At 57.6% G+C, this 26,062-nt stretch overlaps 9 protein-coding genes across 9 annotated transcripts; 3 read left to right on the top strand and 6 right to left on the bottom strand.

Moving 5' to 3' along the window:
• Nucleotides 1-6,785: 6,785 nt before the first annotated feature.
• On the bottom strand, nt 6,786-7,588 carry LY79DRAFT_217976 (uncharacterized protein). The gene has a single exon (XM_060551584.1). The coding sequence runs from the start codon at nt 7,457-7,459 to the stop codon at nt 7,010-7,012; it is 450 nt and encodes a 149-aa protein (XP_060413915.1). The 5' UTR covers nt 7,460-7,588; the 3' UTR covers nt 6,786-7,009.
• Nucleotides 7,589-7,908: 320 nt separating this feature from the next.
• Nucleotides 7,909-8,519, bottom strand: LY79DRAFT_516022 (uncharacterized protein; the record flags this gene model as incomplete). The annotated part of the gene is made up of 2 exons (XM_060554777.1): nt 7,909-8,221; nt 8,272-8,519. 2 exons carry the CDS (start codon nt 8,517-8,519, stop codon nt 7,909-7,911), a joined length of 561 nt encoding a protein of 186 aa, XP_060413914.1.
• Nucleotides 8,520-9,210: 691 nt separating this feature from the next.
• Nucleotides 9,211-14,453, bottom strand: LY79DRAFT_669886 (uncharacterized protein; the record flags this gene model as incomplete). The annotated part of the gene is made up of 12 exons (XM_060563710.1): nt 9,211-9,456; nt 9,532-9,666; nt 9,742-9,807; nt 9,863-10,147; nt 10,199-10,679; nt 10,748-11,496; nt 11,578-11,796; nt 13,131-13,568; nt 13,632-13,773; nt 13,843-13,964; nt 14,045-14,290; nt 14,385-14,453. The coding sequence occupies 12 exons, from the start codon at nt 14,451-14,453 to the stop codon at nt 9,211-9,213; spliced, it is 3,198 nt and encodes a 1,065-aa protein (XP_060413913.1).
• A 752-nt stretch (nt 14,454-15,205) lies between these two features.
• On the bottom strand, nt 15,206-16,451 carry LY79DRAFT_590385 (putative cyclase-domain-containing protein; the record flags this gene model as incomplete). The annotated part of the gene is made up of 4 exons (XM_060561143.1): nt 15,206-15,253; nt 15,325-15,884; nt 15,953-16,030; nt 16,097-16,451. The coding sequence occupies 4 exons, from the start codon at nt 16,449-16,451 to the stop codon at nt 15,206-15,208; spliced, it is 1,041 nt and encodes a 346-aa protein (XP_060413912.1).
• Nucleotides 16,452-17,175: 724 nt separating this feature from the next.
• LY79DRAFT_217875 (uncharacterized protein) lies at nt 17,176-18,026 on the top strand. The gene has a single exon (XM_060551583.1). The coding sequence runs from the start codon at nt 17,326-17,328 to the stop codon at nt 17,833-17,835; it is 510 nt and encodes a 169-aa protein (XP_060413911.1). The 5' UTR covers nt 17,176-17,325; the 3' UTR covers nt 17,836-18,026.
• On the bottom strand, nt 17,832-19,005 carry LY79DRAFT_515783 (dihydrodipicolinate synthetase; the record flags this gene model as incomplete). The annotated part of the gene is made up of 3 exons (XM_060554752.1): nt 17,832-18,267; nt 18,349-18,441; nt 18,551-19,005. 3 exons carry the CDS (start codon nt 19,003-19,005, stop codon nt 17,832-17,834), a joined length of 984 nt encoding a protein of 327 aa, XP_060413910.1.
• Nucleotides 19,006-19,429: 424 nt separating this feature from the next.
• On the top strand, nt 19,430-21,347 carry LY79DRAFT_554567 (aldo/keto reductase). The gene is made up of 7 exons (XM_060557860.1): nt 19,430-19,765; nt 19,832-19,978; nt 20,039-20,143; nt 20,238-20,522; nt 20,620-20,675; nt 20,749-20,894; nt 20,958-21,347. Exons 1-7 carry the CDS (start codon nt 19,697-19,699, stop codon nt 21,134-21,136), a joined length of 987 nt encoding a protein of 328 aa, XP_060413909.1. The 5' UTR covers nt 19,430-19,696; the 3' UTR covers nt 21,137-21,347.
• A 13-nt stretch (nt 21,348-21,360) lies between these two features.
• On the top strand, nt 21,361-23,291 carry LY79DRAFT_554564 (mandelate racemase/muconate lactonizing enzyme domain-containing protein). The gene is made up of 4 exons (XM_060557859.1): nt 21,361-21,956; nt 22,034-22,143; nt 22,195-22,306; nt 22,379-23,291. The coding sequence occupies exons 1-4, from the start codon at nt 21,781-21,783 to the stop codon at nt 23,124-23,126; spliced, it is 1,146 nt and encodes a 381-aa protein (XP_060413908.1). The 5' UTR covers nt 21,361-21,780; the 3' UTR covers nt 23,127-23,291.
• Nucleotides 23,292-25,217: 1,926 nt separating this feature from the next.
• Nucleotides 25,218-25,979, bottom strand: LY79DRAFT_554562 (uncharacterized protein). The gene has a single exon (XM_060557858.1). The coding sequence runs from the start codon at nt 25,929-25,931 to the stop codon at nt 25,380-25,382; it is 552 nt and encodes a 183-aa protein (XP_060413907.1). The 5' UTR covers nt 25,932-25,979; the 3' UTR covers nt 25,218-25,379.
• Between the last annotated feature and the right edge of the window lie 83 nt (nt 25,980-26,062).

Here is a 26,062-nt window from a genome sequence, read left to right as displayed (position 1 = left end):
GGGTGTAAGAGATGATGTGTGTAAGGCGTGTGTGTGTGTGTGCGGGTGCAAAAAGAGTCGACCAGGTGAGGTCTCTTTCACGAAGCTGGAGAAGCGGATGGACACCGAGGCGAACAAGATGCTGCTGCTGGCTTCATGCGACGCGACGGGGCGTGGAAAGAATAAATGGTGTGTGTGTGTGCGCGGATGCTGTAGAACTCAAAACAATAGAATTTGAATCCTCGCTATAGATCCATTGGAGGATTTCCCCCCTCACTTGATCGGCACGCAGCGGCGGCGCAAGGTGCGGGCGATGGCAAAAGGCCCGGTTTGGTCCTTGCGGATGTGGATGTGGATGCGGATGTGGATATGTGTGAGACGAAGAGAGAATGATAGAGAGAGACAGAGAGTCGGTGGTTGACGAGAACAGCGATGCCGACGAGCGAGCTTTTAGCAACCAAGCTGCGAGCTGCGAAGGTAAACGACGTCTGGGGGAGAGAGAGGAGAGATATCTCGCTTGCGGAGGGCCCTCCCAGGGGCATGTATTGTATTAAGTAGACGTCTTTGACGAGATGGGGAGAAAAGGCGGAGATGAGAGCGAGGTTTCCGATGGAGTGGTGTCAGAAGTTGCGGTCAATGACACACACACAGAGAGAGAGAGAGAGAGAGAGAGAAAATAAACCTAGACGAGAACCCATCTGATGAGGGACCCCCCGTTCTGTCAACGTTGATCTGACGACAACAGTGTCGGATTGGGCTTCGTTGGTCTTTCGGTTCGTCTGTCTTGAGCCCCTCCCCCTGTCGCTCTTTATGCAGAGATGAACAAGCGAGAGGTGTGTTATTGTTGTTGTTGTTGCAGTCGTTGTTGTTTTCGAAGCCTGTCGTGCGGCGGGCGGCAGATGCAGGTCCTGACAGGGCTAGAGGAGTCGATGGGACCCGGGCTGGTATATGTCAAAACCGGAAGAGACCGGGCCTGTGCTTCTCCTCGTTTTGGGTGCGGTGATGGTTGAAGGACGGGTCTTGGTTGATCGACCCCTGGTCGAGGGGTGACAGGGGGGAGTTGTCGTCGTGGGCTCGCTATGCGTCCGTGATTGGGTCAGGATGTTGCGGTGAGCCGCCCGATGGGGGGTGTCTCGTGGCGCTACAGCTGGGACCCGGGATGTCTTGCTGAGGAATGAGGGAGGGGGGGGGGGGGATGATGGAGGGCTGGCACAAAGCCCTCGTCGAACTCTTTCGTTTCTTATTCCACGCTGTGCTACCAGATTTGCAGCGTGGGGTGGATGACGGGAGAGACCCTGAGGGGAGATGAGGCGGCAGAGAGAGAGAGAGAGAGAGAGAGAGGAGGTTGGATATGTAAAATATGTAGGTACAAAGGCCACGGGCCTACCGAGACCGGGGGTGAGCGTTTCTCTATAAGGGTTGATCGCTGGTTGTGCGTGGGTTGGTGATGTGTTGTGTTGCTTTGCGTGCTAGGATAAGCCGTCGAGTATTGTTCCCCCCTCCAGATCAATATATTGGTCGATTGGGTTTCCTCTCCCGATGTGCGGTGTGGGTAAGGGAACCCGGGTTGGACGCTGATCTTGCGCGGGATGCCGCTGCGACAATGTCAATTGGCAATGTCAATCAGATGTGTGCTGGCAGCGTAGCAGGGCTGGAAGGGAATAGGGATCCAATTCCGATAGATGGCCGGGTGTATGTAGTACAATGCAGTAGGATGAGGGTACCGGGATCAAGTGAGGATGACGAATGAGCGAGGCAGCAATGCAAGCGTGTAGCATTGAACAGCAGGGCAAATAACGGCCTGTGAAAATAGATCAGACGAGTGCGGGAGGGGTGACGGCGATTCCAACGTGGTGGTGTTGGTGTTGGTGTGGCTGTGGCGGAACGGCGGCTGCAGGACGGAAGGGAAGGGGATGCAGGTGCAAGAGGGCCGGATGAGATAGAGAGAGAGAGAGAGAGAGAGAGGGAGAGAGAGAGAGAGAGAGAGCCCAAGTGATGAGACGATAACAAGCCGCCGATGTCAAGTGCAAAAGGTCTAGATCCAGGTCCCGAGGCCCCCAATATGCGTGTCTCAACCCGTACGGAAGAAGAGGGGAGTGTGGGAGGAGATGCGTAAGTGGGCTGGGCTGGGCTGGGCTGGGCTGGGACAGGGTAAAGGAGAAGAAATGGCGGTGATAGTTTATCAATGGGGTGAACAGGACCCGAACGAATTCGGGTTCTGCAGGCCTTCTGCGTCAGGACCGGTGTTCCTGATGGAGGAGGCCCCAGACCCCAGAAGCAGACGGGTATGACAGGAGAGAAAAGTATCGGGCAAAGAGACCAATCGTGGAAGCATAGAAGGAAGACGAGGGGGGGCGGTTGTGGCGGAGGCAAAAGGTAGAGAGGTAAGCAAAGAAAATAAAGGATTCCTCACGCCCTTCTTGTGCCGTAGAGTTTCGAAAGTCGGGACGATGATGTAGTGGCCCGGTGGTTCTTGTTGCCAGACGCTAAGGGAATGCTCAACCCGTTAGCAGGATGGGATGAGATGGCGGTAACTTTGACGGGTTGGAGAGCAGCAGCACCGGCGTCAGGTCGAGGTTGAGTTCTCGACCGTGGGGTGGGCGTGTGAAGTCGATGCAGTGCGGTGGAGAGATGATGATGATGATGGTGATGGATGGAGGTGCCTCGTGTGGTGTTGTTTTTTTCCCCCTGGCCGCTGTTGGCGGGCTTCGGTTGGAATTTACCGATACGGGTCGTCTCAAGTACGTTGCGAGGATGCAATGCGGCGCCTCTTCATGCGGCTAACGTTCTTCTAGTGAGAGCAGAACAAGGAGACAAAGAGACAGTGAGAGAGAGAGAGAGAGCGGACGGGTACCGCAACAGCAGCTACGTACTCGGCCTTGGTCCGGATTGGGAGCTGTACAGAGGCCCAGAAACTACAGGGTCTGACGCACGTATGCGTGTAGTGCATGCAGGCTGCGCGTGAGGTTGCGTGTGAGTGGATGAGTGGGTGAGTGGGAGTGAGTAAAGCCAGCGAGAGAGAGAGAGAGAGAGAGAGAGAGGGTCTGTATGCAGGACGGTGGATCGTGGGAGGATGGATGGATGGATGGATGGGTCCTTGCGCAAGTTGACGATGAGTCGCGGGGATACCGGATAGTTGGTTCGATGGTGAAGCAGAACGTTGGGGCCTCTAGGGCACCTGGTCGGAGTGGCGGTGACACATGGATGAGTGAGACGGGATGAAGATGAGCGTAGTTGCGAGACTACCAAGGGAACGAGAAGGATAAGCGACAATACGGGGATAGAGAGAGAGTGTGTGAGTGAGTGAGTGAGTGAGTGAGTGAGAGAGTGAGAGAGTGAGAGAACGGGCAACTAAAGATGAGTCGTGTATGTGTGTGTGTCTACTAGCAGTGTACGCTACGCGCAGTGCTGAGTGGCGATGGACGGAAAAGCTTCAAGACGAGGATAGCCCGGCGTAGTGTCACACACACACACACTCTCTCTCCACCTTTGATGCGCTGTTAGTCGGCCGCGGGGATGGACGAGAGCGCCAGCTAGCCCGCTCGGTTTATTGAACACACTTCGATCTGGTGGGGAGGGGTTGGTTGGAGGGCAGCAAAGGATTTAACTTTTGACTGACTCCCGTAGCCCAAGGGCCAAGATCTCTAGCCCTGGTCCGTTTCTGATGAACGGCGTCCGGTGGGAAGGACGGGCGGGAACGGGATGGCGATCCTTTTCGGTAACATTTGTGTCTCTTTTTGGGAAAAGTCCAACAGGTCACGCAGAGGGAGAAAGCCTCTCTCTCTCTCTCTCTCTCTCTTTCTCTCTCTCTTTCTCTCTCCCTCTCTCTCTCTCTCTCCCTCTGGGCTGGCGTGAGCTCGGCTTGTCTCTCTCGACGGTGCAGCTGAACCGAACCAAACAAGACGACGACACGAACTGGTGTTTGGTTTTGTTCGCATCAAACTAGTTGTTTGCCCTGTCTCGCTTTCGTTTCTTCTGTCGTTTCGGTCCACCAGCCAGCCCGCTTGTCTGATACAGAGAGGCACAGGGGCACCAAAAAGGCGCCTGGGTTTTTTTTTTTTGACAGTGACAACCACTAGCTTGTGTGTATGTGTGTGCGCGTGTGAGTGGGCTTATTCGACAATGGCAGCCAAGGGGAGCCACGAGAGCACGTCAAGGCGAGACGCGCTGCAGGGTTGCCCCCCCCCCTCCGACGTGTGCGTGTTCACGGGCGGCCCCTCACTGGGATTTTCCCGCGCAGCCGCCGATGTCGCTAGAGCCCCGACCGAAGATGCAAAGATGTGTGTGTGTGGGTGGGTGGGTGGGTGTTTGTGTGGATGAGTGAGTCCGAGTCAAGCATCGGCGTGTCCAGGTTCAAACCCCCTCCTCTTCCTTTCTAGCTCATTATCCGGGGAACTTCCTCTGGGGAGGGGTAGAGCAAGAACAGGCAAGCCTGCCCTCTTCTCCTCTTTACAAAGAAGGGCCTGTTAGGGTTCGGCTTGGTTCAAGCTTGTTATGCGCCGCACCGTTCGGTGACACGAGGGTTGGGTCAGCCGCGAGAGCATGAACGACCGGGGAATCAGAGTTGATTGTCATTTCACGAAGTTGTCATGCGTCTCCCCTTTACCGAAAGAGGCAATTGAATGCGGGTTGGAACGCAGGACACACACACGGAGGGGTTCTACAATGTTACATGCAGCCTTGGGAGCTTCAGGTCACGACGAAGCAGCCGATGGGATGTGAGGAGACGTCGCGCGCATCACAAGCCAAAGATATATCAACACCCAGCGTCGAACGCGCCGGACGCTGATGTCAGGGCCGCAGTCACCTGAGAGGGCGCGGTGCAGCTGGCGTGGGATACTAACACAAGTGTGTCTTGTCATACATAATGTGTGCCTGTCTCTCTCTCTCACTTCACTCTCTCTCTCTCCAACGGGCGAGAGGACGATCACCACGTTGCCAGAGCTCGGCTCATTGGACGCTGGGGTACACTATATGCTATTTCCGTTGCAGGATTCACGCGCGCCGTCTGTCTGGACGTCAAGTGCGCGGTTCCCGTCGACTCCTTTTCACATGTCAAGACTCCCTCCCCCCCCCTTCACGTTCGTCTTAGACTTGTGTTACCACGTCCACTGCAGAGTCAATTGATCACGGATTGGACGCCGTCGCACCGTCCCCTGATTCACACGAGCCCCAATCATCGCTTACCGCGTTACCGTACGTACCGGCAACGCCTGCGACATCACGGCCCCCAGGGTGGTGGTCATCGTACATACCCGGTGGCCCCCCCCATGGATTGCGATCGATTCGCTTTACGTGTGCATACATCCTCCATCCATTCGGAAGGGGGACGAATGGTGGGTGGATGGATGGACGGATGGATGGACGAAGGAGCGCATTGCCGTGTCGGCCGGGATCGCGAGACGTTCATCGCACAGAGGTTGAGAACTGACGGACGACCTTCATGTCCAAGACCTGCTGCAAGAAACCAAGGCTTGCGATGAAGGATGTGCACTATAGCGCAAGAGAGTTCGTCTTCAAACGAATGCATTGCTTCGCCCTCACCACCCCCATCACCATCACCATCACCACCACACGACGAAGCTGCCGTCATGCCATCAACCTTGGCATCGCCGTACAGATACACACCACTCTTGCGCCCTTCTTCTCATCCATCCGAGCTTTCTCGGTCGTACCTCTGAGCCCGCGGGCTCCTCCCCCTTCATCTGACCCTCCCCCCATCCCGTCCTTGGGGTTCACGAACCCAAAAGGGCCTCAGCCACCGCCCCTACGGTCGTCCACACCTTCAAAGTCCGCGACTCGTACACGCCAGCCCAGCCCGGCCCAGCCCAGCTCAGTCCAGCCCCGAACCGGCAACGATCCACGAGCACACGGGTCACGTTCCACCGGGCTGGATCGGACTGGTCTAGGTACTTACTCCTCGGCCACACCCGCCCTAGGCCAGCCGCCTGGCCCTGCCGCCTTGAGACATGCGTGCAATTCCACCACTGGCCCGGAAGCCGGGCTTGGGAGAGGCTGCTGGTGCTGCTACCAGGTGCCATCAGGTATCAACGGGAGCATGTGGCTGCTAAGGCTGTGTGTCTGTGTGTATGTGTACCTATGTGTGCATGTGCCACTACCGGTAACTCTCCCAGCAGACACAAACACCCCCAATCACAGATCGTCGAGCTGCCCGTCGTTGCTTTTTCCACATTCCTCAAGCACCCCGAAGCAGCTGAACATGAGTTGATCCTCTTTTCCTCTGCCCTGCCCTGCCTGCCCTGCCTGCCTTGCCCTGTCACTTCATCTGCCTGAACCCCCCAATTCCCGGCTCATCGTCGATGAGATCTGGGCTTACCTACCGCCCATCTCACCCTCTAAGCCGGGTCCGCATGCCTCTTTGGGCGCGTCGCGGCCTCTCCAGGGATCATCGCTGTCAGCACCCTATCCTCTCCGTCCCCTCCGTCCCCCCCCTCCTCCCGCGTGGAGTGGCCGGCCTCCGTCACTATCGGTAGTACGAACGAGCCAAGCAGCAAATCGTAGCTTTTAGCCCGTCTCCTCCTCGTCGTTGCCGAAATCCTTCACATGCCTGCCCGTGGCTGCGTCGCCTCCTCCTTCGGCTTCCCTCTGTGGCTGACCGCCGCCACCCACCAGACGGATGCGACTCTGCAACTCTCTCCACGACACCACGGGATCACTGTGCTGCCTGATGCAAGTGCGAGAAGGACCAAGTAGTGTAGGTCCGAGGGTGTGCGTGTGCATGTGTGTGTGTGTGTGAGTGTGTGTGAGTGTTACGTCCCGAGGTTCTAACACCCCCCCCCCCCCTTCCTCTCGACATCTGACGCTTTCTTTCTCATCTCCGTTTGCGCTTCGGGTACCCGGGGCCTGGACGCACTAGAAGAAATAAGAAAGAAAGAAACAAGAGTTGTCCGGCGCAACTTGCGCCATGTCTCGACCCGGGGCGCCGTGGTTTGCACCGCTTACACGGTTTACAGCACTCGCATGGCAGCCAACAGCCACAGCAGAGAACCGGGGGATGCTTCTCACTCACTCATACAAGGACCGAGGCCGCTACTCTGTTTTTGTCTCGGCCGTAGCTGTTGCTGCTGGAGCATGTCGTCGTCGTCGGCAGTGACGACGCCCTCGTGAATCGTCTTCTTGTGAATCGTCTTCTTGCGACTTCACGTTCACCATCATCAGACCAAAGCCTCCCGGCCTCCCCCACCTCGTAAACGTGTGTCCCATCCACGGCTTCGCGGCCGGGGAACGACTGATGAAGCGGCCAAACATTACGGATCGTCTCGCTGTCTGAACCCCTGCGATGGCGGCCAACATGCAACATGCCGTAGGCCGTGCTGCTCGTCGCCCAGCAGCGGATATCGCGAGCTGCCGAGTGTCCCAGAAACACCAATTGAGTGTCGTCGTAATGCCTACTCACGGGCCGTCCACTCCTGTCGTCGTCCAGACGAGAGGGAACTCCGGACGACTTCGGACCGTTCATTCATGCATCACCACCACCGTCCATCACGGTTCACGAACGCGACAAAGCGTGGCCCCAAACGAGACCGTGAAAGGCCAGCATCCGCAACCTGACCGAGTCATCCGAGCCCCAAACCCCCCGCACATTGGCGTAAAAACCCTATCGCGGCATGCTTTCGGTGCCATTACGTTTCGTCCCCTCCATCCTCGACACTGCAGGGACTTGCTTTAGGCGTGTGGCACCCTTCGGCGAACACGACCTTTTTTGACTTTGGGGACCATGACTTTGGGGACCATGACTTTGTTGCTATGGACAAACAGTGCATCCTTCGGTTTCCTTCTAGCTGCCTGTTCCCCTCTCCCGTTCCCTCTCTCCTCTCCCCCCCTTGGCTCGAGGTCCCGGCTATCCCTGACGTACGAGGCCACGTCTCTGCCCCCAGATGAGTGAGACCATCGCGGACTCCGTTCCCATCAGAACTCCCATGTCCCCCTCTCACACGGCCCCTCGCCCACGACGGTGTGCTCCGGCGCCGCGTTCCCTGCGAACGGCACCTGCACCAGCACCGTCGGCTCGTCGCCGGGGAACTCGGTGAAGTGCCCGGCGTGCACGCTCACGTTCTTCAGGTCGGCCGCGATGACGACCGACGACGACACCGTCCCGGGCTGGACGTACGCCACGGCCTGGCCCGGCGGCCTCGACGCGTCCGGCGACGGCGTGGCCTGCGACGCGTTCCTCGGCGCCGGCGACGTGATGCGGATGAGGCCGTTCACGATGACGGTGAGCCTGCTCGGCGTCAGCCTCGGCAACCCGCACGGTTCGAGACAACCACTTACTGCACGGCCGGTGCCCAGGCTTCCCCCACCGTCGTCCGGGGCTGGATGATGGACCACTCGGCGCGCGTCAGGTCGCCCCCGACGGCGTAGTTGAGCGCCGCGCGCGCCTCGACCGGCACCGAGGTGAGCTGCCAGCATTCGATGACCGAGTAGCCGTCGCGGCTCGACAGCGCCGTGATGTTGAGCGCCGTGAACGCCCTCGCCTGCGCGACGGCCAGGCCCAGTAGCCCGATCGCCGATGGGCGCATGGTTTTCTGTAGGGGGGGGGGGCGTTGCTGCGCGGGTCGTGGCCACGGGTTCTTTGCCTGGGTTTCCCGTGATGCTTTCGTGTAGAGGTAGTCGCAGTAGCAGTAGTAGCAGCAGCAGCAGCAGCAGTCGTCAGAAACAGGGCCAGCGGCGCGGGGATGAGGAAGAATATGAGCCTCTTTGGCGGGTGGCCGTGGTGTTTTCCGGACGTCCGGATGGCCCTGCAGACGCCTCGGTCGATCTCTCGTGACGTGGCCAAACGAACCCGCAAGCCTACCGTAGCCCTACCGTCGTGCAGCTACACTACTTGAATTGCAGATGGTTGCTTTTTAACAACATGCCTAATGTCTTGGCCTGAAGCCTGCGTCGCGCATACAGTTCAGCCGCTCCTCGCAAAAGCCATGCAGTCGATCCTTGAAGATCCTTCTCGAGCGCTTTCTTCTGCATCTGTTTCCCGTATGCCGGATCAAACTTGGAAAAATGCTCGTGAGAACCCTATTAATGGGTGGTGTTCCGAACGGAAAGTGATTAGACTTGACGCCGCAGAAGACACGGGGGGGGCGGTGACGACGTGATTCGATTGTGTATTATCTCGATTTCCCATGGTAAAAACAAGGCGTTCAAAAGAAAGCCCTGCTATCTTTGATACCGGAACCACCTCCGTTGGCCGACACGTGCTCCGTACCCCCAGCATCACCACTGCGTCTCCATCCACCGGACCATCCTCTCAACAAGCCCGCTACCGACGACGTCCCACCCGTCGCCGACGGCGCCGCTCCTCCGGCCCGTCCTCTCCGTCTCGAACACCAGGCCCTGGCGGCCGGGCCCTTCGTCGTCGTACTTGTCCTCGAAGAAGCCCAGCAGCTTGTACGTCGGGTTCCTCTCCGGGTCCGGGTCCGACGCCCGCAAGCGGCGCACCCACTCGCGCTGCGAGACGATCTGGAGCTCGAGGCCGGCGCCGCGGAGGGCGCGCAGGAGTTAAGAGGTCCAGTGGAAGAGGCGTGGGTTCTGTACCTGGTAGACGAGGTCCAGGTCCGCGTCGTCGGGCGTGGACGGGGGCGCCCCGCAGGATGTGCACCGGGGGCCGGCGAGGCCGGCGAGCTCGAGGACGGCGAGGGCCATCTTGTCAGCGGGCATCCACGAGGGAGTCTGCGGTCTTTTTTTTTTGTCAGTCAGGAGGGATCCAGAGGGTAGATGGGGGCAGAGTATCAGACTCGGGCTCACCTCGTCCAGGACGGGTAGCGCCTTGATCACCTTGGCGCTGCGGATCATCAACGGGATCTCCTCCATCTGGTTCTAGATGCCGCCGACCGAGTCGCGCCACGATCTGTCCCAGCCTTAGCACCCTGGCCGTCATGCCCGTCTTGGTGGCGGCGGCCGCCTTGACGATGTGCTCCGTGACGACCTTGGACCGCGCGTAGCCCATGTTCTGCGCGGGGCGGACCGTCTCGGTGCCGAGGCAGAAGTCGAGGAGGTTGCGGACGCCACGGATGTGCTGGGCCTCGAAGCTGGCGGCGCCGAGGACGAGGCCCTTGGATGTGAGAGAGGCAGTCACGCGGGACTTTGTCTCCTCGGGGAACGAGGCACGGACGAGGCAGTAGACGGTCTTGACATAGGGTTGGCGGATGACCTAGTCAAGGAGATGTACACCAAGAGAACCAGTCGCGCCAGTCAGCATAACAGCCTCGCCCTCTGGTGTGACGGTGCCGGGGCATCTCTCCGTGAATTCCGAGTACTTGGCAATGAGCCTCGTCATCACGTCGATTTCATCCTCAGCGTCCACCGACTCCCCGGTGCGAAGAGAGTAGGCGTGCTTGGACAGGGACAGGACATTGTGGTACTCGAAGACGGCGTTCTGCCCGAGGGTATTGCCGCCGAGGTCGAGACCGCGCTGGATACGGCCCCAGGCGGTGCTGGCCTGGAGGCTGTCGACGTTGGCCTCGAAGAAATCGGTATCCTTCTCGACCCTAGAGAAACCGAGCGTCGAGCGAAAGAGGTCAAGCAGGTGGTCTTCCAGCTGCGGAAGATCGAGCGCCAGCACGCCGCCGCCGGCGACATTGTCCTTGGGCGCTTCAAAGCGTCTGTAGACGGCCTCGATGAGGTCGCCAAACTGCTTGTAGAAGGCGGCGCGGAACGAGGTCATGAGCTGACCCATCTCTGTGCTGCGTGGGAAGTCAACGGGTGAAGAAAACAACTTGTGGACGTCATAGACATCCGGGGGTCTTTTTACGCTCCGTAATGGCCGACGAGGTAGACCCCCGCCTCAACAAGGCGGTTGCCCAGGTCCTCCGGGCAACTGCTTCCGCCGTACAGCACAAGCTTGAGTCTCTGCAGCGCCGCGATACCCCCCTCGGTCTCGGCGAGCAGCTTCAGCGCGTACGGCACACAGTGCAGGCTTCCCGGTTCCGTCGCGGCCATGGCCTTGGCCGGAGTGGTGCCGGACAGGGGCTGGTTGGCGTTGTAGATGGCGATTCTCTTGCCGGCGTAGATGGCGCGGAACAAGGTCGCGATGCCGTGGTTGTGGAAGAGGGGCAGGGTCAGAAAGGCCCGGTAGGGGATGCCGCTGGAGTAGTTTGAGATGCAGGCGGCGTGCGTCTGGAAGATGGGCTTGGGCAGCCCCGTCGAGCCCGGCGAGTGCACGATAAACGAGATGCGCCGCACGGCGTCGGGGTGGGAGAAGACGGGGAACCGGTCGCCAGAGGGTGCGGGGAGGTCGTACTCGGCCTTGTCGAGGATGGCGTAGGTGGAAACGGCGGACAGCGCGTTGATCCGCGCCGCCATGTCGCTGTACCGGTCTGCGATGACGATTCTGTTGCAGCCGGTCTTGTGGAGGAGGTTGACGTAGGCCTCCTGCGAGAGACGCGTTGAGAGGTAAAGCATCGCGAAGCCCATTCTCGAGAGGGCGAGCATGGAGACTACGTAGTTGACGCCCGAGTTCGCCAAGACGGCCACGACTTCTGCTTGGCTTGAGGCGGGGTTCTGGTCATCGTCAGCCACAAAGTAAATCTCTCACACGAGATGGATATCGGGTGTGTGCGAGTCCGTGAGCGAGTACATTACCCCTGGAAGAAGACCGGCCTGCGCGTATCTTCGCGCCGCCTCATCGGCGAAGCGATCGAGGTCTCTGGCAGTGTAGTTGACATAATCGTCTTTGCCGCGCGCCGTCGCCGGGTAGGCCAGGACGTCGACATCGGGCGCCTCTACTGCGCGCCTCAAGAGCACATCAGTGACTGTTTTGAGTTCGATCGGCTTGACCGTCTCAGGAACCTCGACCGGCGGCTTCTCAGACGTCAGAATGGACCTCGCAGACAGAGTGAGAAAAGAGCTGGGATCAGAGAAAGTGCGCTTTCAGGTAAACGATTGCACCGGAAGTCTAAGGATCTGGTTAACTCATTGAAAGCGTGTCTTGGCTCGAAGGCAACTAACAGGCTGAACAGACCGATATGCCTAATCATCCATCGAGTCTAACAAACCCACCATGCCTGAACAAGTGAAGTCCTCCCACGGTTCCGTCCATCCGCCTGTGCCTCTTACACCTTCTTCAACCCTGGTATCTCCCTATCATAGTATCAATATCCAGCGTAAGCCGTGTGTGTAAACTAGCAAGCCGGGCAACCAACGGATAAGCGCACCAAGGCGAACGGGGAACACGGAAAAGCAACACACCCCCATATCACGGCCCAGACGCACGGGCTGTGTCCGGTGAGCTGCGCCGAAGCAAAGTCCGCATATCCTCTTCATCGGCAAGAAGAATGCATGTAGATGTACATACTTCCGACTGAGACGGGGTTTGCGGGGAATCAGGGGGAGTAGATGGGAACACGCGGGGGCATTTGATGATAGCAATCATAGGACTCGATGCGGAGGGGTAATGATAAACTGCTTATTATGGGACAGCTCCAGGAGAGAAGCGAGCAACAGGCTAGACGTGAATCCCACGATAATTGGACCTTTAGTTATGACCGGCCAGTGCCATCATGGCCAACCACTTTTGCGACGAAGGAAGGAAGGACTTCCTTCTTGACGCCTCTGGAAATCTTGTCCAAAGACAAAAAAGACGGAACTTCGGGCCTCCATATACTCCGTCTTCGCGGCCTTCATGTCCTCGACCGGGCGGCGTGGACGAAAGTGGCAGTCGGAGTCTGCCTGGGGCAAGATCCCTGATCCAGGTCCAGAGGGTGTCTTGGGTATTCTTGAAGCTCTCGAGGTGGCCACTGCGAGAGTAAAAGGTTGAAGTATCGGGTCTTGAGTTGTTGACGTGGAAAAGGCAAATTATGAATGACAACATGATGCCGTTAGAAATGAGTGAAATCACATACAATTCGAAAATGCAGCAAAACGTCTAGAGGTTGAAGAGTTCAAACAAAGAAAAACCAGATAGAGCCTATCGGCGACATGTCAGAACGATACACCTACAAACGACTATAACGACGCGTCTGACTTTTGCCCAGATGCATGAGAAACCTGCAGATCTCGGCCGTTTTCTTCATACCAATCGTCAAAATCGTAGAGAGCCATCATTGAGCAACGCCTCGAGCCCACCAAAGCCCGAAGTAACGTAAATAAAGGTCAGCACAGCCATCTGGATAGACGGATGCGTCAGTACTACTCACCATGGAACCGAACTGGCCCCAACTCGTCATGTCCGCCAACGAGCTGCTGGGGCTCGCGTCGAAGCCGACAAAGCTCTCGGCACGGCCCACGCCAGAGAAGTCGAGGCTCGTCAGGTGGCGGTCCTCGACTTGTCCTTGCATTCCCACATTTTGAGTCTTCATGTCGACGCAGAAGTGCGGCCCGCCGTTCTGGCGGGAACCGTCTGCGTGCTGGGGCCTCTCTGGGTCTGCCTTAGCGCCTCGGTCCGGAGTTCTTCTAGGACGAGGCGGTACCTCGCCGCCAGGGTCGACTCGTTGTCGGCGAGGGTTGCCAGCTGGGTTTGGCAGCTCGACGCCGCGTTGAAGTAGGCCCGCCACGTCTCCGCCGGTGCTGCCCGTTGCTGGATGGTGTATACGTAAAGGACGACGACCGACTGAGAAGGCGAAGTAGGAAGTGAACTGGATTCGCGAGTCAGGGTCTGCAGGGCCCCCTACCGGCGGTAGCCAGGAAAGATTGCTTACCCAGAAGGTGCGGAAGAGCTGTCCCGCTTGAAAGAGGTCGTTGAAGGTCTCGACGACGTGCATCGCCACGTCCAAGCAAGCCCGTACGTTGCCGTTGAAAGATTGGAACGAGCAGGGAGGTGTTGACGCCGTCGTCCAGGAACTGTGACATGTCGGCTCTCCAGCGTTTTAGGCTCGGCGAATACTCGGCTGCCCGAGCACACTGGTGGACGAAGGGCCGACGTAGTGGCCGTGGAGGTCGGTCTGGATGGGTTCGGGAGACGCCTGAGAAGGTTCCGCGGTGCCGGGCCGGACGCCGCCGATGGTTAGACTGGTGCCGCTCATGTTGACCTCCTCTTGACGGCCGGTATCGACGTGGCCTGAGACGCCAACGGCGATGGAATCCATAAGCGAGTCATCGACAGCAGCAGCACAGCAGCAGCAGCATTGGGGTCCGGCACCGAGACGTCGAGGCCGTCGAGGTCCCATCGCGTCACGTCCTGCCGAGTAGCCGAGGGCGGCTGCCGGCCGCGTGCATAAGAGGCGTTGTACGTGCAGTGGGAGTCGGTGCGGAGGCACAGCTCGCAGGGCTGGATGCCTGTGCAGCGGATCTTGCGCTTCTTGCGCTTCTTGCACCTGTCGCAGGCGCGGGTGACGCGGATGCGCTCCTTGTCGCGGTGCTTGCGGCGTCTCCGGAGTCGGCATTGTCAGTGTCCAGGCGCATTTGCCGTGTTCTGGGCCGGACAGAAAGGGAAAACGATGGCGGGACCCTACTCCGTAGTACAGCGGCAGCGATTCGGCGGCCAGACTGTCCTGAACCTGCTGCTGGACACACGGAAACATGGTCCAAGGGGAAAGAGGAGTCCGGACGGGGAGCGTGGACGACGGAAATAGTCTCCCCATTCTTGATTCTTTCGAGACTGGGGAGAATAATGCGGGGTGCCCCGTCGAACCTCGATTCCTGAAGCACCCTGATTTGGCTTCATCATTCTTGTGGAGGATGGGCGGTATCCTGCGCGGGGGAATGCCTCGATGCCGAGTGCGATGACCTAAATCATGTCGAATGGGCAGAGCCGGGGCTGCTCTTGTTGGGGGTTGTAATGTCGATATCCCACGCGGCCTCTGGGGTTCGTCATGAGGACAAGAGATGGACAGGGCCGAACACGGGAGCACAGAAACCAGACTGCATTGGGGCATTTTGATGAATGATGGCAGCCGACATGCCAAGTTGCGAGGGCACATTGATGTGGCACAACGTCTGTACATGGCCTGCAGGGTGATGATAATACTTACTGTGTAAGTTGCGGCATCCCATCTTGTAAATCCAGTTACACGCCATAATAGTTTCGTTCCATGGAATTAGGGATCCTGCAAACCCCCTCAAGCCGCCACGCAGCTCGAGATGAGACGCGTTTGTTGTGCATCCCCTTCCAGTAGCACCAGAAAGCAGGCATCCGCTACGCCGAGGCGAAGGGCAGTAGAACATCAGAGCAACTCTATTGCGTGACACATGTGTGATTTCAAGGCAGAACGGGGATTGTTGCTTTTCTGGAATGTTACTCAACCTGTGTTTGACTTGACTTACATAGCCAGGACTAGAAGATTGCGACGGCATTCGGCGGGCTTGCAACGCCGCCTGGAACCTAATCACAAAAAGTGTCAGCAATGTCACCGTGTAGTTCTCAAGAAGAGAGACCCCCTCCCTCTCTCTCACCTTGAGCGGCACGCTGCTCACGAAGAACGTCCACCTGCCCAGCTCCTGACACTTTGCACTCAGGGCCTCGAGGTCGAACATCTCGCCGATGGGCAGTCCCCAGCCTCCCAGAAGCCACTGGTGCAGCAGCCCGCCCCCCTGCATCTCGTCCTCCCAGGACTCCCCCTCCCACGCGCCGCCGACGGCCGTGTGCGGGCCGGCGATGGGCGCCCTCTCGAAGGACGGCGCGTCTCCCGCCACGGCCGCGAACCCCGTCTCCCAGATCCACCGGAGCACGCCCTCGGTCGGCTCCACGCCGATGAAGTCCGGGCTCGCCCGCGCCGCGACGGCCCTCTGCGCGGCGTCGTCCTTGGCGTTGTAGCCCGCCGTGAAGCCGGAGCGGACGAGCAGGATGTCGCCCGGCCGGAAGACGACGCCCTGCTCGGCCGCGGTCTGCTGGAGGTGCCTCAGCGAGATGTCGCTGCTGGCGAAGGCGTCGAGGGGGATCGAGTTGCGGGCGCAGAAACTGGCGTAGTCGAGGAGGACGCCTCGCCCGACGATGCCGCCTCTCTCAACCCAGGCTGCGGCGACGCCGGGGCGGGTCAGAAACGGAGACACGGAGCAGGCGGTAGTATTGCGCCGAACTCACCGTCGATGCCAATCTTGTCCGGGTTTTGCAGGTCGTCTTGGGTCGTGTTGTTGTAGTACCGCTTAGCTTTCTGGTACCCTTGGCCCGTGTCAGCCAAATACACACACCGCTTCAATGCTGCCGCTGGGAGAGTCGTCACGCTACCGTAGTGTCTGAACCCGTCCCATTGGCTGCTGCATTGCGTGTTGAAGTGCAGAATGTCATCGTTGACCGTCCTATGCTCGCCGCTTGGGTGTGTTCGATTGACGAGCTTCGACTCGAACGGCGCCCGTCCGAAGCTCGGCTGAGACGGGTTGTTCAGCGACCAGTCCAGCGACACGCGGTCACCAGTGCGTATTTCTGACGCCGCCGCCGCCGCCACGACAGCGGGGGTGAGAAGGTTTAGTGCCCCGAGTCGGTCGTCTTCGCCATAGAGGCCCCATGCGTTCCCGGGAGGCCCATGGGGGTCCAAGGGGAGTGATGAGAACGGCGGCCTGGGGGGGTTATTGGAAGACGACATACTAGTAACGGGGAAGGAGGGTTTTCCAGAGGGGGGCTAAGTGATGAGTTGGTTGTGACGAGGACGTGCAGTATGAAGGGGGATGAAGGGATGTGAGGGTTTAGCAGGGCAATGGGGTGAGACCGCACGCTCAACGCTTCCCCTGTCGGCACGACACACGCCGGCTTCGGTTGCTAAAAGACCGCTTCAACGCCCTATCTGAACCCGCAGAAACGTGGAGCAAGACGTTTTGGTGGGCGATGGCATGCAACGTCGTGTCCCTGGTGTCACAACATACTGAGCAGCAGTCAGTCAGATAACGGGGGAGATACCGCGAAAACTCGGACTGCTAGGGCCCAACTTGGTTTTGTTTCTTCTTGTTCGTGCTAAAGTTGCCCTCAAGAGCCATGTAAGTCATGTAACCATGTGCGACATGCCTGTGGAAGATGACTGATGTTACTCTTGCGCCCAACCACCTGGCCAGTCTATGTACCACGAAACCTACGACGTCCCGGGCCGAGCCTGGTTAGTGAGGAACGCCGCGCTTGCTCAGGCCTTGATAATCTCGGCTCAGTGAGCATCGCCTTGCCTTGAATCACCTCAACCTCTGCCGGCCTCCAACGCGCTACACGCCAGTCTATTAACGCTCACCTATACGGTTTTGAATTTGAACTGTACCTCCGCAGCTTCATTCGACCTCCGTCATGGTTCAGTATCCGGTTGGACGCGCCAGGGACGAGGTGCGGACGGATCCCTCAGTGAGCCTGGTTTCTGGCGACCCTCTTCATTCCCCCGAAACCTGAATGTTTGTTTGCCTGGTGCTTGGTCACTGGAGGCCACGCTGATCTCGACCTACGTATTATACATTAGAAATGGCGCCGAGTGCGCTCTGACGATGCGTTTATACGAGTATGTACGAGACTGCGGTTGCTTATTCTTGATCTCGTCTCACTTCTTACCTGCCAAAACCAACTACACCGTATTCCTGCTCTCACTCTCGGCGGTCTTTGACGACGAAATGGTCACTTGGTTCTTGATCGTGCGTGATTCGTGGTCGCATACCTGGCGGTCTTTCAATGGACATGTAATCAGTGAAAATTGGGACCAGATCATTCCAGTCACCCAGGATGAGCTTGCGTATTTGCTCCAAGCTGCGTATTCGGGGCTTGCATTTAAGTATATTTACCTACTAAGCAAACGACGACATGCTCTACCGCAAATCCTTGGAAGCTCATGTAATAGGCAGAAAATCTACATTGGCAAGCTCGCAGACCTCTATAGCCAGCGAAAGATCATTACAGTCCCTCCACTCCAAGCGCCGAATTGCATTACACAATCGAAACGGCATGTCGGACGCCTTTATAAACTCGTGGGACTCGTGGCACTAAACTATGGACAGACCTAGAGGGACGCCTCGATCTTGTCGATATCGGCCAAGAACAGCGAGTCCAGCGCCTTCCACGTGCCGTCGGGCAGGCGTCCCTTGAGCGGCAGCCGACCGCCCTCGAGGGCGCCGAAGCCCGCCTTCCGGATGATGCCCTCGCGGATGCCGAGGACGCCCGTCTTGCCGATGAACTCCTCGGCGCGGCTGACGGCGTACTGCAGGCGCTGGACCTCGTCGAGGGTGCCCTGCTCGACGGGGCGCTTCTCGGCCAGGTCGAAGAGGCGCGAGACGGTCTTGGGGTAGAAGGCGGCGAGGGCGTCGATGACGCCGGCGGCGCCGAAGAGCACGATGGGCCCGAGCTGCTGGCCGAAGCCGCTGTAGACGCGGAACTTGGCGTGGTCGATGCGCGGGTCCGAGGATACCTGGACGTGGAGGGAGACGTTCCCGTGGGACCTGGATCGCGTTAGTAACCGTGGAAGGGGGAGCCCTTGCTCTGGGAGCACAAGTCTAGAAATCTCAAATCCGACGTCTTACATCTTGCAACCGACGATATTGGGGTGCTGGGCGAGGTCCTTGTACGTGTCTGCTTCCACGAGAACATTGTTCGTGACGCCGGGGTAGTTGTATCTGGTTTCCGTCAGCCGCCAAACGATTGCTTCCCCGAATCTCAGCAATTCCCCCTTTTTTTTTTTTTTTCTCTTTCCTTCTCTTTTTTTTCTTTTTTTTCTTTACTCACACAAGCACGGGAAGCGGGCTCTTATCGGCGACGACGGTGTACCATTCCTTGATGTTCTCCTGGCTGGCCGCGGCGCCGAAGTACCCGGGCACGAGAACCAGACCCCACTGGGCGCCGGCCTTTGCGTAATCCTCGAGCCACTCGAGCGTCTCGTCGATGCCGTTCGTCAGCACGCCGGCCATGATGGGGTAGTCGGGGAAGCCGGCCTCCTCGAGGCCCTTCTTGACGCCCGCGACGAGGTCATGACGCTCGGCCCTGTTCAGGTGGATGGCCTCGCCGGTCGAGCCGAGGAGGACCAGGCCGCGGATGCCGTTCTTGGCGAGGTACACGCTGTGCTTGATCTGCGTGTCGATGTCGAGCTTGGGCTGGAGGGACCCCGCCGAGGCAGAGGCGGGGTGGAAGAAGGTCGGGACCGGGACGAAGACGCCCGTGGGCGGTACTCTAACGTCTGCCATTGCGAGTTGTGTGGTGCGCGGGTGATGAGACGGGAAGATGAGAAGACTAATAGAAAAAAACAAAAAGAGAGTTTCTCGTTCGAAGAGGGGTTTTGGACGAGATTGGCGCGCTGGGTATCACTGTTCTCTCCGTGTTCTCTCCGTGTTCTCTCCCTGGTGCGCCCCCCTTTTTTGTTTAATACCCCTCAACCCTTTCTACTTTCGCGATGGAAGACGTGTCAGACCCGGTCTCGGTGTCTCCCTCGGCAAATGACGCGAGGGACTGGCTCGGTGCATCATCGATGGCGCCCTCTCGGGGTGTGATAACGCGGGGTCGGTGGAGTCGCAGAGCAACGCGCGGGGAACATGCCGGCGCTATCCCCGAACATCGGGCATCAGCGGAAAAGACGGGTTACATGATTGCTATTCCGTGCAACGGGAACCCTTTACCGTTGCGGCCCCCTCATTGTGGGAAGCGGAAATACCTGCAGGAGAGGGTGAAACTAGAGTGTGGCGACGGCTTCATTCGGGGGATATAAGAGCCCTGTGCAGTGTTTTTTTCATGTAGAGAACCGGTGGGATATGATAGATGAGCGTCTCAAGCGGATAACAATAACGGTGTTTTATTTTGACTTTTCCTGGACGCTTTGGAATCCATCTCTAGATTCACCAGAACGCAGCACACCGCGACGTTTACGGTCCACATCACATCATGGCCCTGGCTACATCTTTCAAGCTCCTCTCGGGATACGAGATTCCCGCAGTTGGTCTGGGTACTTGGGTGAGCAATGGGAGGTCAATGGGGGGGAGGTGATGCACGCCTAATAATTCTTTCACGTTCGTGTAGCAATCCAAGCCCAACGAGGTCAAGAACGCCGTCGAGCATGCTCTGAGGTCGGGGTACCGCCACATTGACGCCGCGGCCATCTATGACAATGAGAAGGAGGTCGGCGAGGGCGTCAAGGCATCTGGCGTCCCGAGAAAGGACATTTTTGTAGGGCACCGATATTGAAGCTCGGTATGGACCCCAAGACGAGCTGACTCTCGCTCTCAGATCACCGGCAAGCTTTGGAACACCCACCACAAGCCCGAGGACGTCGAGATCGCGTTGGATATCACTCTCAAGGACCTGCAGACGGACTACGTCGACCTATACCTGGTGAGACTTTCGCCTCCGCCCCCGCGTACCCACCACCACCACCACCACCACCACCTCTGCTCGGTCCAGCTAACGCAAGAATGCCGGGAACCAGATCCACTGGCCCGTGTCGTTCAAAAAGAAGGACGATACCACCCGCTTCCCCCTTCACCCCGAGACGGAGGCCGTCGACGTCATTGACGTCCCCATCGCCGAGACGTGGAAGGCCATGGAGGCGCTCGTCAAGAAGGGCAAGATTCGCACCATCGGCGTCTCCAACTTCACCCGCGAGAAGATCGAGGACCTGTGGAAGACGGCCGAGATCAGGCCGGCGGTGAACCAGATCGAGGCCCACCCGTACCTGCAGCAGCCCGACCTGTTGGCCTGGTGCAAGGAGCAGGTGAGCGCTCTCCCTCTCAGAGATGGCGGATGTGGAGAGAGAGAGAGAGGAAACGCCCGGGGCTGCATTCCCCCGCTTTGCTAACGTGTCAATACAGGGCATCGTTGTCGAGGCGTACAGCCCCCTTGCTAACAACATTTACAACCTTCCTCGGTAAGCCCTCCCGGTCCGGAATCCAGACGGCATCTGCCATCTTTCAGTCACGTAAATGTTAACCGTGCGTCAGTGCCGTTGACGACCCCACGATCGCCGAGCTCGCAAAGTCTCTGGGCAAGGAGCCGGCCCAGGTTCTCATCAGCTGGTCCATTCAGAGGGGCACCGTCGTGCTCCCCAAGTCCGTGACCCCTTCTAGAATCGACAAGAACTTTGAGGGTACGAGTCCGTCCATGGCCGAGGGCAGTTCCACGAAGCGCACAAGACACTGACGCGTTGCAGTATTCGAGCTCCCCGAGGATGTCTTGGAGAAGATCAACGCTCTGAACAGGAACCACCGCTACAACTTCCCGGCCCGTCTCGGCGTGGACATCTTTGGCGAGTCGGACCCGGAGACGCTGAAGAAGGCGAAAGAGGCGTGGGTCGCAGAGCAGAAGAAGATCAGGGCGGGCCAGGCATAGACTCGGGAGTTACTACAAAGTACAATGCAGACATGCACATACACAGGCGGCCTTTGATAGAACCGGGAATAGACATGGGACTTGGTGGGCAACCGACGAGACCAGCGAAAGCCACATAGCCGACGGCTATCGTCGGGCTCCTTTTTCCGTGCATGCTTTTCCTCGCCGGGCGGAAAACCACGCACCAAGACCCCTCCCCCCGCATCGTCACACCTGCATTCAGTACTGTTCCTAAGATAAGCTCGGGTGAGGGCTTACCGAACCCCGCATCGTCTCATCCCATCTTCTCCACGTCCGTTCTCAAGGCGGGTTAAGGCCACCATGCACCCTGCGCGTTCTCCGAAGGGGAGCTGTTGCGGAGTCGGAACGGGAGGGGGAAGACGGCTCGCCGAAGTCCCGGGCTTTATGCTGACTTTCCCGTCATTCACCTGCGTCGGGCTCCGCTTTGTTATGGTTATATCAGCTCACGATTGCTTCATAGCATTTCTGCTTCAAGAATTGCCCCTTCACACGCTTGAGTTCTGCTGCCGCCGCCGCCGCCTGCGCCCTTTTTCACATCAGTTGAAAAAAAAGAAGGAAAAAAAAAAAAGGAAAAGAAAAAAACCAAAAGTTGATAACGTTACCGGGACATAACCTCCCCCACCATGGGTAAAATCGCACAGATGGAATACTTTCGGGTACCACCCAGGTGGTTGTTCGTCAAGATCACCGACGATGAAGGAAACGTTGGCTGGGGCGAGGCTTCTCTGGAGGGCCACACCCAGGCTGTCGAGGGATGTCTGGACGCGTGGTTTGAGAGATACCTGGGCATGGAGGCCGAGTGTGTTGACGCCCGCTCTTATTCTTCTTCGTCTAGGCCGGGGAGTGTAATAAATCTTGATGCTGACTCGAACCCAGTGATATCGAGCACATCTGGCAGATGTCGTGGCGGACAACCTTTTACCGGGGCGGTCCCGTCTTCATGAGCGCGCTGGCAGGTATCGACATTGCTCTGTGGGATCTGAAAGGCGAGTACGGACACGCATCGCACAACGCAGGCCGGGGCTGACGACGAGAAGCGAGAAAGCTCCGTCTTCCCATCTGGCAGCTGCTGGGCGGAAAGGTCAGAGACAAGCTCAAGGTGTACGCATGGATTGGCGGCGACAGGCCGAACGATGTTGAGAAGCAAGCGTGCGTGTCTAGGTCTCAGTCCACCCCCCCCATCGGTTGCATCTCACTCACCGCATCTCCTCCCCTCTCTAGACTCGCTCGGAAAGAGCAGGGATTCAACTGCGTCAAGATGAACGGCACAGAGGACCTCGGCTGGCTCGACTCGCCCGCCGCCCTCGACGCCGCCGTCGAGCGCGTCAAGGCCGTCAAGGCCCTCGGCATGGACGCCGGCGTCGACTTCCACGGCCGCGTCCACAAGCCCATGGCCAAGCAGCTCGCCAGGGCGCTCGAGCCCCATCGCCCGCTCTTCATCGAGGAGCCCCTCCTGTCCGAACACCTGGCCGGCATCCAGGAGGTCAGCCGGCTGACGTCGATCCCCATCGCCCTCGGCGAGCGCCTCCACAGCCGCTGGGACGTGAAGCCGTTCCTGGAGGCCGGCTGCGTGGACATACTGCAGCCCGACATCTCGCACGTCGGCGGCATCTCCGAGATGCGCCGCATCGCCGCCATGGCCGAGGCCTACGACGTCGCCCTGGCGCCGCACTGTCCGCTGGGCCCCATTGCCCTGGCCGCGAACGCGCAGGTCGACTTTGCGTCGCCGAATTTCGTGATTCAGGAGATGAGCCTGGGGATCCACTACAACAGCACCGGCCAGGACCTGACGAGCTACACTCACAACCCCGAGGTGTGGAAGGTGACGGACGGGTACATCGATCTGCTCACTGGACCCGGGCTGGGTATCGAGATCGACGAGGCCCAGGTGCGCGAGCTGTCTAAGGATGCGAAGGCTTGGGTGAGCCCTGGGTTCATTGGGCCAGGCGGTGAGATTAGAGAGTGGTAAAGCATTGAGTAAAAAAATAGTTGCCCCGTTCTTCATTGTCTTGATGGATATCCATGCTTTGGCTTACTGATTCGATATCTGTTGGATTTAAGCAAGTGTGGAAAACACCATATGCTAATAATAGACCAACAAGGCGTCACAGAAACTATTCGGTCTCAGGGAGCCTTTTGTAACCCTACATGTCGCCGCATATGATTCACTTCACTAAGGAGGAACTTGTATGGGAGTGTTACGAAGGGGTAACCTGTGAGTGTCAGGGCAAGAACCCAGGCACTTTCGTTAAATCACGGGTTGGATACACCATAGCCAAGAACATTACCCCCACTCGCCTATCAGGATCCTGGACGTGCATTATACAGGAATTTTCTCAACAACTTACATATGCCAAAGACAGACTACCAGCACTTTCAGGCATCGCGGGAATATTTGAAAGGCATGGAGTGATGGGCAAATGCTTAGCTGGACACTGGGAGCGAGACCTCCCTTTCTCCTTGCTTTGGGTCTCCAAGCGTAGCATTGGGCGGCGAGAGAACCCCGCGGACATATCTCTCTCATGCTCGAAGCCATCAACTCCATCTTGGTCATGGGCATCCCTCCAGGCCATAGATACCTCCTGGCAAAGATGGACTCCAGGGCTTGAAAGCGAAGTGACAATTTTGGAAGCATCCTGCAGTCCTGCTACTCCCGACCTTCGAGGACAGGTATCCGGAGGGCACATTACTTTTCGTGGACACGTGTTCGAGATTAGGCTGGCTGGAGGTTCGAAGCTTGAGCATTTCTCCCCCTGCACCGCAGACCAAGGCAGTGACTCAGATGCTGCCAGATGTTATTTCCAGGGAGACACAAACATCATCCAACAGCCTGGCGCAGATGACGTCTTTTTGTTCGTAGTGCTTGCCTCAAAATTGGACTCGGAATCAAGGGACCGGAGTTTTCAATGGGTCTTCTTGTTTGCTTCTGAGCGTCCGGTATGTTCAGAGACTAAGAAACTGGAGGACAGGACGGGTTGTGACTACGTAGCTGTGGGAATCGGGGCAGGGGCGTTGAATCCAGCAGTATATTTTGCAACTTTTAGTGTTAAGGTTATTGGGATTATTTACTTATATTACTCCTTTGTGGTTCTTGATGGTATAAGAAGGCATTCTGGGACGAGTACGTTGTGTGTGTGTGCGTCTGTGTGTGTGTGCTTGATATAGATGAGATGGAAGGAGGGAAGAAGAGACCAAGCCCAGCTTCAGCCGCCCTTTGTATGCCTGGCCACGGCCAGCAAGATTTCTAGCGAGTGAAGCTATCTCCGGTACTGAGATCAGTATACAGTATATCTCAAGGTGCAAGGTTTCTAACGACCTCAGTGGTGGCAGAGTTCAGAGTCATTGTGTAGCTTGTAACAAAGCCATTACAACCTTAGTAATAGGTTTAATAATACTATTATTACAACAAAGCTTTTACAGCCTTATAGAAGGTTTAGCAATACTATTATCACTCTTTAGCGTGGCTTATCTACAAACCGGCGCAACCCTATTCAACAGCATTACGTCAAGCCGCAGCCCAGCAGCGACTCTGTTGCCGCCAACGTTCCGGCGCCTAAAGGTCGTTTGCGTATGCATCCAGGCCATGGTTAAAGCGAAGTTAGATTTAGCAGTTGCTCTGCGTTATTGGGAATTCTATATTGTAGTAAGATATTGAGATCTGGCAGAGGCAGAGGTGCCCTGTATTAGGTTCTATGTAGCGTGATATTACATATGTGTCAGGCAAACTGCACCAGACCACTTATGGGGGTTTAGAGCGACTATATCCATTAATCAACAACCCCTCGTTTGATCACCATAGCCTTTTTTATCTCAAGCTCAGCCTTCAGCCATATAATTCTCTGGCCTACACAGGAGGGTGCGCAGAGGATCGTAATCCTGCGATGCCGCCGTGCCTCTATGCTAGTTCAGATCCTATCACATCGCTTCAGGAGCAGATGCTGCATCGAACGCAATACAGATGATGTTTTTTTTTATAGAAACAAACTGGTCACATGATCAAGGGTCATCAACCACTTGAGTTACGCTAGAGTCAAACGTATTAAATCTCACGTGCCTAAAAGTCCAGCATCAATCCGCCACGTTGAAATTAGCTCTAACGCCGGAGCTCTTCAAAGCTTCGCTGATACATCTTGGCCCATGTTTGCCGAACCGCCCTCTCTGCCTTCAAGGCCCAACTGCATATTAACAAAACCCCTGCGACGGAGGAAGACCCTGGGTGATGTCAGGGGCGGCAAAGCCAAGCCCTTCGGTCTAGGCATGCCAAGCCGCCAAAGAGCCGAGCAGCCGACGGTACAACTGGGCCCTGTTGGTCATGAGGATCCGGTTTGAAGCTTCCCACATGGATACGGACTGCGCAGAGGCTCCATGCAAGTGGATATTCACATATTCCGAGAAGCCAAAGCCACGCCGATACCGAAAATACGGCCTCAAAAGGGCCCGAGTGGCCACGGTCACCGGCCGAGGGGGTGGCCGTCAATACGGATCTAAGCCCCCTTTGTCGCCCGGCTCTTTTCTCGAGAGGCAACAAACACGGACTGACCGAAGACCATGTGCCATCTGAGCGCCCAGTCTTGCAGAGCCTTCTTGAAGCTTGGCGGGTCCAAGAATCCTCCCATCTCCACACAACCCCAGACCGTAAGGCTTTGCCAATGAGTCTAGTCTCACAACCGTCCACTATCGGGCCAGTCACATCCCAAAAGCGTGCCGAGTTGCCTTGGACTTCTCTCGGCACCGCAGTGTGATTCGCCAATATACAATGACGCGGCCTTCGCATATGTTCCAAAGGGTCGACGCCAGATTGCCAGGGAGACGAGGACGATGCCATATTACCAACCGGCACTCCTTTGCCGTTGATGAGGTTGCCGCGCCGCTTGTCTCCGGTTTGTGTTTTTTTTTTTTTTTAAA

Source organism: Colletotrichum navitas (genome assembly GCF_030913465.1).
Source record: "Colletotrichum navitas strain CBS 125086 chromosome Unknown LY79scaffold_31, whole genome shotgun sequence".
Taxonomy (NCBI): Eukaryota; Fungi; Ascomycota; class Sordariomycetes; order Glomerellales; family Glomerellaceae; genus Colletotrichum; species Colletotrichum navitas.
Note: the sequence above shows the minus strand (reverse complement) of the source record. Positions and strands in the feature narration are given on the sequence as shown.

What these genes read in the sequence shown, in the direction of transcription:
- LY79DRAFT_217976 (XM_060551584.1), bottom strand. Translation starts at nt 7,459, where the DNA reads ATGAACGGTCCGAAGTCGTCCGGAGTTCCCTCTCGTCTGGACGACGAC.
- LY79DRAFT_217875 (XM_060551583.1), top strand. Translation starts at nt 17,326, where the DNA reads ATGCGTTTATACGAGTATGTACGAGACTGCGGTTGCTTATTCTTGATC.
- LY79DRAFT_554567 (XM_060557860.1), top strand. Translation starts at nt 19,697, where the DNA reads ATGGCCCTGGCTACATCTTTCAAGCTCCTCTCGGGATACGAGATTCCC. An exon ending in TCCCGAGAAAGGACATTTTT is followed by an intron (nt 19,979 to 20,038) that starts GTAGGGCACCGA and finishes TCTCGCTCTCAG; the next exon opens with ATCACCGGCAAGCTTTGGAA. An exon ending in TGGCCTGGTGCAAGGAGCAG is followed by an intron (nt 20,523 to 20,619) that starts GTGAGCGCTCTC and finishes GTGTCAATACAG; the next exon opens with GGCATCGTTGTCGAGGCGTA.
- LY79DRAFT_554564 (XM_060557859.1), top strand. Translation starts at nt 21,781, where the DNA reads ATGGGTAAAATCGCACAGATGGAATACTTTCGGGTACCACCCAGGTGG. An exon ending in TGCTCTGTGGGATCTGAAAG is followed by an intron (nt 22,144 to 22,194) that starts GCGAGTACGGAC and finishes GACGACGAGAAG; the next exon opens with CGAGAAAGCTCCGTCTTCCC. An exon ending in AACGATGTTGAGAAGCAAGC is followed by an intron (nt 22,307 to 22,378) that starts GTGCGTGTCTAG and finishes TCCCCTCTCTAG; the next exon opens with ACTCGCTCGGAAAGAGCAGG.
- LY79DRAFT_554562 (XM_060557858.1), bottom strand. Translation starts at nt 25,931, where the DNA reads ATGCGAAGGCCGCGTCATTGTATATTGGCGAATCACACTGCGGTGCCG.